The 10007-nt window shown below is 29.7% G+C and overlaps 1 protein-coding gene across 2 annotated transcripts in view; it reads left to right on the forward strand.

Moving 5' to 3' along the window:
- The window catches only part of LOC119679123 (microphthalmia-associated transcription factor-like), a 22612-nt gene extending 13912 nt beyond the window's left edge, over positions 1 to 8700 (forward strand). For both annotated transcript variants that reach the window (XM_038091310.1, XM_038091309.1), the window contains exons 5-8: positions 5921 to 6098; positions 6160 to 6401; positions 6470 to 6634; positions 6692 to 8700. In XM_038091310.1, coding sequence (XP_037947238.1) covers positions 5921 to 6098; positions 6160 to 6401; positions 6470 to 6634; positions 6692 to 7306 — 1200 coding nt within the window. In that variant the 3' untranslated portion in view covers positions 7307 to 8700. The remainder of the gene's footprint in view (positions 1 to 5920; positions 6099 to 6159; positions 6402 to 6469; positions 6635 to 6691) is intronic.
- The last annotated feature ends 1307 nt before the right edge of the window (positions 8701 to 10007 follow it).

Consider the following 10007-nt stretch of genomic DNA (forward strand, 5'->3'; position numbering starts at 1 on the left):
AAGTAGCAATTAATTACATAAAACTTCATTTCAGTTTGTTTAAATCCCCGCATGTTTACACTTATCATTTACCTTTTGTTTACTTTTTATCAGCAGTACTTTACCTTATCAAAAAATGGGCATAAATAATAATGCAAATTTACACATATTCATTCACACGAACATTCGTTTATTACGAAACGTATCAAAAACAAATCCAACTGCATGCATGTATGCGTTGTGATGATTTCTTATTAGCACTCGCTCCCAATTATTTTGCGCCTTCTTCAGCTTGGCTAAATGACTAAATGGCTAAATAACACTTTAAGTTTCTGTAAAGTGCTCTGAGGCAATTATGAAATGTCTCTGGCGAGATTAGTAAATAATTTTCAGATTTTATGCGCTAATTTTATATATAAAGTTATGGTTGATAAAGATGTGTGAATATGACTGCATACATATATTAAAAGAGAATAGAAATACAAAGTATCTATGGGATTTGATTTATTCGATTTATTGTAGAAGGGGGGCAAGGAGATTATAGTTGCTATGGTTCTGTTGTCAATATTAACTGAGATAGATAGAAATATCGAAAACAAGTTTTCACTCATGACATGGTGACATGTTCCAATAATGTCACTATGTATCTTATACTTAGATGAATTTTCTAGTGCCCTGGTCCAAGGACCTCCCACATTCATTTTGTTTTGAGGTAGAACATCCCGTTTATGAAGTTCGACTAAGAATGCTGATTCTCTTTAAAAATGTTTTATTGAAAGCTCCAAATTAAACAATTTAAGAAGTGTGAAATATTTTTTTTGCACTAATCGTTTATAAAAATTTGATGTGATGCCTTCCATTGATTTAGAAGCCAAGTTACAAATCTCAGTCATTTGTTCATATATCTATAGCGTGGTTTCTGTACTTGAACGGAATTAAGAACACAGAAGCTATATTTATATTTGAAAATTACTTATTACGTTCTGTTTATTTTCTTAATCAGGAAACTAGAAACTTCTTCTTAGAAAATAATTTTCTTACTAAATTTTCCAAATTTTGTGTTGTCAATATATTTGAATTGTAATCCAGCTTACTGTGATTATTGAGAATATCGACGGCGACATATCCATAACATGGAGATATGTTTTCTTGAAGTGGTGAACACACTTTAAAATGCTTCATAGCCTTTGTTAATTATTATTACATATTTGATATATGTTATCCGATCCTGTAGAGGTTCTGCTCTAAGTACAAGTATCTTATTTTTTTTACACAGTTCATTGAAATAGAATTTTTTACGCCTCTGTTTATGAAAGTTCATTGCTTTCAATTAATTTTAATAATATATTTATACATTTTTATGTAAAATAAAATCTTAAATAAAAAAAACTTTAATAAAAAACCTGTAAATCGACTACATACGTTGCAGATACTTTTTGCTCCTTCTGACTTATTAGCATTTGAACTGGTTAATATTTTTTTGTGAACCAAATGTTTTGCTCATTAATATCAATTTCTATCAAAAAATAATAAACAAAATTAGTTAAGTGTATTTTAAAAATCAGTACGAATATATTTAGGCCAATTAAGAATTAAATAAAGAGCAAAATTCTAAATGTGTAAATTTTGTACATTGGAATTATAGTCTTTTTTAAATAAACATATGTACATACGTATATCTTGTATTATACAAGATCCATTCATATTAACCTTACAATTACAGTTTTAATAAAATTAAATTAAAATATGGTATACCTACTAAGAAAGCCCATAAATTTGTTATATTTATAAAATTTAATGGTTAATATAGAAGTATTCATATTTACTATTTACGACTCTGGGTTTAATTAGCATAATTTCTGTCTGTATCAAAAGATTTAAGATTTCCAAATTAGTGGATATTAATCTTTGTTTACAAAGTGTGATAGATTATCTTCTCGCATCATTTCTAATTGATCTATCTAATTTTATCTATCTAAGAGTTTATCTATCAAGCTGGATACTTACATATGAGTAATTATGAATTTAAATGTGTGCTTCTGAACTTGTTTTTAGATATTAATTAATTAAACATTAAGAAAACATATCAATAAAAAACAATTCGAAATCGAAATTTTAAATCAATCAACATGCTAAATCAGACCTTGGCATAAAATACGTGCGCTGAATCGTACTTTTAAGCAATAGCCAATGCCAGTTATTTGACACTGCTCAAATTACTATCTTATTTACTTTATGTAGTAAAAGGAAACATATACACCAAAATTAATTACATGACCAATATCGTATGATTGCATAATGTAAAATAATGTAAATAACTAAATTGTCAAAGTTTATATGCTTTGCTTTAAAGACTTTTAATGACGCGTAAAGCATTTCTCGTCATTAAATCATAGTCTATCTATGACGCAATCCTAACTGTTAGTTATATAACAATTGTAAACAGAACTAAAAGTAATATCAGAGTTACTTATTTAAAGGCAGTTTTGGATTTGCTTGATTTACACCATAAGTCATTTAATTGTAAGGATATAGTAAGCTATTATACAAATCATTATGCAATACGAAAAATCCACTGAATTTTCCTTTGGGTATAATTTCATCTAAGATCGTGGTGTTTGTATTTCTAGGAAGATTATATTATTGAACTATATCTCTCTCACTGAGTCTATTTATTCTCCAAATGCAAAAACCTCGAGACCAGCTATTTTGATTTAAGTCTTTTTAATTTTCTATACAAATTAGATAAATCTGAAATAAAATCAATATTGTATCTTTATCTTTATTTTTCAGATAATTTTGTTATAATTTTGTTATTTTCAAAATAATAGATAAAAAGTAGTATCTTGTATTGAAAATATAATTGAAGTATGAATAAAAGCAATATCGATCGTTTAGATATTGTACACCTGTTCTGGTGGACCAAACAAGGCTATTACTTGGGAACACACCACAAAATTGCACAAAACTTTAAATGATCTTAAGTTGAATATGTGTGAACTGGGTTTTGCATTTACATTGGTCATTAGAAAGCTGTTATTGAAGTGTGTTGCCAAATGTTAACGGAGTCAGGCACATTCCCAATGCGCAGCTTCCTGATAACAAAAAGTTATAGGGAATTATAGGTTTACTTTAAGTTCCGTCTTCTCTTTATTAATGAGTTCTTCGCAGTATCTTAAGTATATAGTCACTAGTCAGTGGTTTTCTGTATGTATTTAGTTGTTGAAAGTAATTATTTTGTTTCGTCGTTGTGACAGAAAGCGTTATTTAAATTTTTTTTTTTTAATTTTCTTTATAAATGAAACTTCCTTAAACTTCCTTACTCTATAACCTTAATTCAAAGCATTTAAAGATTTTTAAATGGTCCCCCCTGTCTGTGTGGTATCATGGAACCCCCTGCCCATTGTCTGGTTCCATGATAGATGTATTATAAAACTTTCCTTTTATTTTGTCGTTTATTATGATAAATTCTTTCGTTTATCAATTTATAGTTATCTTACCTTTTTATAATACCTTTTTTGTTCCTTTATTTTATAATATATAAAAGTGGCGTATTGTGCCATCTGAAAACACTATCAAATTTTGTTTTTGTTTGCTATTTTATATCCTGCTGGGATAGCATGTCCATTTCATGCATATTGGATTTATGCATCCGCGATTATCTTAAAGGTTGGAAGATAATGTTTAAATTCTTTTTATTCAATCCAATATTTGATGTTGTTGATGACAAAAAAGAATTTTTTCTGGATGAGGATTTGAATATCATTCCAAATTATAACATAATTTCAGGTGCATATTAAATGTATTAATTTGATATTCATGTTTATGTGGTATAGTGAACCGCTTATTATGAATAAAACGAAGGATGACTACATCCTTCTTAGTATACAGACACTACTAAAGATCACTTTATTAGTCTTTGGTTTTACAATTTAGGATTCCATTAGGTTGGCATAAATTTGTAGGTATGATGACTTACAAGATGGTATTATAAGGTAGATATAGGTCTGTAGTTAAAGTCGGGTTTATGACGTTAATTACATTATAGAATTTATAAGTCATGTTTTAAAGGATTACGTGGAGAATATGAATGTCGAACATTCTTTATATGTGATCAAACAAAAAGTTCTTACGAAAGATACACGTTTAGAATAATAACAACAATTTTTTCTCGTCCTATGCGCTTGGACCATTTATTTATTCCAAAATACATTGCAAAACAAGGTAATTGGGATCACGTTTGTCACATGGTAGTACTCATGTAATTTAATCATCAGCTTGTTTCTTTTATAAACATTTATTTTAAAATATAAATTTTTCGTTAATGTTAAATTTAAATAGTTAAAGAGCCAGTGTTATCATAAACTCGTATTGGCATATAAAGTGTGCTGAGCTGTACCTCGATATGGTGTCATTACAGGGTTAAAGTATGCGCTTCTAAATTTTCAAAATACAAAGTTTCGTTTTTTATCCAATAAAATGATTGGTTTTGTTACAAAAGTTTACGAATTGGTTCAGATACATAAGCCAGAAATAAATGTTCTAGATATTTAGGTCACATTTTTATGAGTCGGAAGATTTACGAGTATTGGTACTGTAAAAATTATAGATAACGATAGATTGATGTTTCAAGCTACTTGCAGAATTCAAAGAATTAACAATTGAAATATGGAACTGAAAAATAATTTTTATTTAAAAAAGCTTTGCTGATCTAGTTGGTTGTGTCGCTGTTACAGTTTCTGCAAATGATTTTTTAAGTGTTGTTTGAAGCATCCACCAGAGTTTGCCGGGTGTTGACGTAGATAACATCTTGATCTGTTCGTTTCCTATATCTTTGGGTTGCACTACAATTGGTAGCTGAATTCCTCTCCTCGGCTGGTGTGATTCGATTTACACGCAAAGGTCGCACACGTACTTGATAAAATTTCGTTTTCGTTATTTTGAAGTCTGGCTTTTAACATGTTGGAGTTGATATCGGTTTTGAATCTAACGTATTGACATTCATACGGATGAAACGTTTGATCCTTCTAGACATCTTTTTTCGTTTGCTGGAATGCCGCTTAAGCATTTTATTACCAAATTCATATGTTTATTCTCAGGGAGAAAATACGTATGGTACGGCAACTTCATTTCATTTTGGTGTTCCGGTGCCCATCTGTCGTTCGAGATATGTGGTTATATTTAGATTCTTAAGCGTGCTAGTTTGGCCTTTTTTTGTTGAATTCTGATATTCGTTTTGCTGTTGTTTGATTATTTTACTATTCTTTGTTATTGTTGGGGAATAAGGATCGTTGTCTATGTTTTCCTGGAAATTCAGTTTTTCTTATTTTTCTGATGTAATGATCGATACTGCTATTGTTGGTTTAGTGTTCTGCTGCTTGTTTTGTTCCAGTTCGTTATTGTTTGCTGTTTCTTGATTATTTTCTGGGGCTATATTTGCCTCGACTTCGTCTTCTGGTTCAGTAATGTAAATCCAGAAGGTCAAATTCTTCTTTTTGGAGATGGTGGTGAACATTTGGCTCTTTTCCTTTTACTATTCTTACTCTATTTTCATTTACCGTTGAGATTTTTAATCATTTCCTTTAGGTTTGTATTCCTAGCTCGCTAGCTAAATTTATCATATTTATTGTTGATATCTGAAGCTTTCTGGTACCCCTGTAGTTTTGCCAGTAAAAGGTTCATATCAATGTTTAATGTTTCTGAGACCTGTATTTTGCTGTCTGCCATTTTTATGTTTTTATTTATGTTGTTTGCAGGTATTTATTTCAGCTTCTTTCTTGAAAATGTTTGACATTATTTTCGTATTTATTTTATTTTTCATTTTTATTTTTATTGTTTTTTTATTTCATATTAAACAACTGAATTGAAAAAATTTACAACATACAATTTTTTAATAACATTGTATGCAAACTAATTCAAGTATTTATATCTTTGTTGTTAGGCTGATGATTTATTCGAAGATATCTTGCAAATAGACTCAAATAATTTAAATGATTCACTAAGATTTGATCAGAACTTTTCAAGCGATTTGTCAATAAAACAAGAGCCTCAATCTCTCAGTGAAGCGGAAATGCATGCTTTGGCCAAGGATCGCCAAAAGAAGGATAATCACAATATGAGTAAGTTAACTGCTGACCATTTATATATGTACACTTGTAACAAAATATTAATTTTTATCAGTTGAAAGACGTCGTCGTTTTAATATTAATGATCGCATAAAAGAACTAGGTACTCTCTTGCCAAAAACAAATGATCCGTATTATGAGGTAGTGCGAGATATTCGTCCTAATAAGGGCACAATTCTTAAATCCTCTGTGGAATTTATAAAAATTTTAAAGCATGAGGTATCGCGACTTAAACAAAGCGAATACCGACAGAGGCAAATGGAGGTACAGAACCGACGTCTGTTAAATAGAATTAAGGTAATTTTTTGATTTCTGCTTCAATGTTACATACATATTTTCACTAAAATATTAATTTAAATTTACAGGAATTAGAGATGCAAGCAAAATCACATGGAATAGCACTAACTGATTTTAACTTATCGTCTGCTTCAGCTCCCACACCAATAACATCTTATCTTAATAATGCTACTTCGTCTACACCAGCACATAATAATAGATCGACTCCATTAATAGCTGATATTATCGATAAGGTAAAATAAAAGAATATAAAAAACTATTGAAAATAACAATATTATATTTTTGCATAGCTGCCAGTTATCGGAAGTGAGACAAATATTAGTATTAATCAAATGGATGAGCTTATGGAAGAAAACAAAAACCCAGTTCAGGGCAACGATCCAATGTTGTCGTTACAACATGGTACTAATTTATTATCTGCGTCACATTCACCAACATCACATACGTGTAATGTTACATTGCCTACTAAACAATGCCTACATAATCACAATGTGCCAAATTCTTCCAATGGTTTGTATCAAGAAAATTCTTCAACTACGTCATCTGATACTTCAGCTTACTTAAAGGGCAGTGAATGTTGTAACAAATGTAATATTCTCAAAAGCACACAGATACAACACAACGATCATCATCACTGCCAACAACAATGCATGCAAAATTGCTTTCATATTATAGAAAACTGCAATAGCAACAAAATGCAGCCAACATCACCAACAACTTTACAGCATGGACGTGACCCCTTATTGTCTGCCTCTTCGCATTTGGACACATTAGAAAAAAATCAACTACATCACCCCAACGTAGTGGATCTTGATGCTACGATTCTTAATGATTCTTTGTCCTTGGTGACCGCTTCTCACGGTGAATCAATATTTTCAGATTCATTAGATATTGACATACCATGATAATAGCAGTCAAAATTACTATTACTTACTCAATTTAGTCAGGACTATGTTATGCAGACAATCATATGACGAATGGTTACGGCAGTATACGTGCCCATCTCAGCATGTTGCATAGATAAATTAGAGTTATTGGTTTCGTACTATTAGTATTATTTTGATTTGTGTATATTGGTTGCTCCTCAATTTAAAATGTTAATTTTCTTAAGTAAAAATATACATACTTGCTTAAGAGGCGTAAATTCTGACATTTATTACTGCACATTAAGCCTCGTCACTGTGACCAAAGTTTAATTGAAATTGGTCTCTTGCTCTTATACTCAAATTACTCTTCAAATTTCACATTTGTCGTGATCATGACTGTCTGCATAACATGGTCCCTAAGACTTACACAACAAGTCCCTAAGACTTGTTTACATATGGATTTTCAAAGTAGATCAAATTGTTTGTTAAAAGTGTTCGATCCTAATAATATCAGAGGTAACTAAATCATATATCTTAACTAGTATATATTTTTTTTTATTTGACAAACTGTTATAATTTTTTTTGCCTTTTGCATCTTTCACATACTCGTAACCCGTGTAAAAGACACGGAAAGACAATATTACACGTTGACATGTAAAGTTAATTGTTGAATTCCGCAAAAAATTATTTTTTTTTTGTTTTGCGTTTGTTTAAATAATGAATTGCACTTGTCTGAATAATTGTAAATTGTCTTCTATTTTGATTTTGGGTTCGCTCTTGTTTGAATTTTATTTTATTTATTACATGTTATAAATTAAATTTTCTCAATAGTCTCAATAAGTATCTTATGCCTTGATTAAAATTTTCAAAATGTTTGTAGTTTTGAGTTCAGGTGTGAAAACGTTATACAAGGATACGTGCCTACGTTAAAATAATTGGTCTGTTCTGCGAGCTACTCGCTACTGTGTATACACAAATGTGTTCCACCACCAAATTTTCGTGTATTTTCGTGTAAATTTTACTTGTGTTTTACTTGAGTTTTACTACGAGTAGCTCGTGGAACATACCTAATGAAAAAATTGGATCTTTTATCTTTTAAACTCTTTTAAAACAGCTTCTCTACCTCTCTATTTTAGATATTTAGGGTTATGTCACAAAATTTATGTACCATATATTCACTTGTGGGTTTTGGGACCAAATAAAATTAATTAATGCGATAAATTGTTTTCAATATAGATTATTAGTTTAGTTTATTTGCTATTAATTAATGTGATACATTTTTTTCATACTGTATTGCATTACAAGAGAAGTTATTATCAAAACACTGTTCAATATATATATATATATATATATTTGTAGCATAATAGTTATAAAATCAAACATCTTATGAATATGTAGGAAGCGCATTAACCCATTTATAGTCGATTTGTTAGGTGAAAACATAAAATATGGGTATTCAAGCGTGACAATTTATCCCAATCGGACTCCTTTATTTTAACAAAGTACGGAAAGCAACATTTTTATGCTTTTATCTAATACATACCATAGTACCTAATTAATTGTTTTCAATTACCAATCATACTCACAATAATGAATACACATATGAATTAACAAAATTTGTTTCACAGATTGTATTTCTGTATGCTAAATCCACATATCTATCAATCTTGTCAAATTTTACATTATAAACATAATTGGATCTTATACGGATATATTTTGCTTCTTATGAAAAGATCCAACAAATACTACGTACAAATGTTGCAAAAATAAAAACGTTGTATATTCTTTCTATAGAAGTAAATTAAGAATTAACTTGTTTCGAGTTGTTTTGGGACATTATTGTAACTACTGGAACTTATTCAGTTGTGGTATTGCGGGGCAGTTCTACAAAACACATTTAGGTAAACGGAGTGTCAGTTTTTTCAGCACTTAAGTGCAATGCAAAATATTTATTGAATATATTTATGGAAATATATCATAGGCATAAACGCAGTTGTATGAAAATTCAAAATACGAAATGCAAAATTCAATTTTAAATACTAAGTATAAACACACCAATTTTAATTGCCAGACAAGTAGTCCAAATTCTTTTAATTTCCTAATCCGTATTTAGTCAAAGTTTTAAGCCGACTTTTTAATGAAGTTTTAAAACAATAATTTTTAATTTTATTTCTTAATATAAGTTCAAACTTGTGTTATTCCAAGAAAAATTAATTTTAGAAAGACAATTAAATAATGTTTAGCTATATAAGGAAATTTAGACGCCTATATTACACCTTCTGAGTCATAATTGTGTAAAAGAAAATAATTTTTCTCTCCAACGCAAGATACACGTTTGTTGTTGTTTTGCTGTCAAAAATAAAAACTTTTTTGGCTATGACGGATCTAGAGATCCGATGTCGGATCTAGAATCTACAACAGTAAAGGACAAAGAGACAATAAATGAATAGCGTTCGTCTTTTTTTTATTAAATAATTTGTTATGTTTCAAAGGTCCTTCCTAATGAAACGGTTTGTAAAGTAAAAATAAATTATATGCTTGGTTTGCATATCCTAATATATTATTTAGTTATCTCTGGTAACACACATGCATCTGAACAAGAGAGAGAATGAAGAGAGGAAGAGTTGATTATTGTAGTGAATTCGACATTTAAGTCCATGCTCTACAGAGGGGTATGAACGCGACAGAGTATCGGGCTTATTAATTTTGTATTTAGATCAAAACTTTTCAGTACTTGCTT

The sequence above is a fragment of the Teleopsis dalmanni genome, chromosome 2 (genome assembly GCF_002237135.1).
Source record: "Teleopsis dalmanni isolate 2A chromosome 2, ASM223713v2, whole genome shotgun sequence".
Lineage (NCBI taxonomy): Eukaryota > Metazoa > Arthropoda > Insecta > Diptera > Diopsidae > Teleopsis > Teleopsis dalmanni.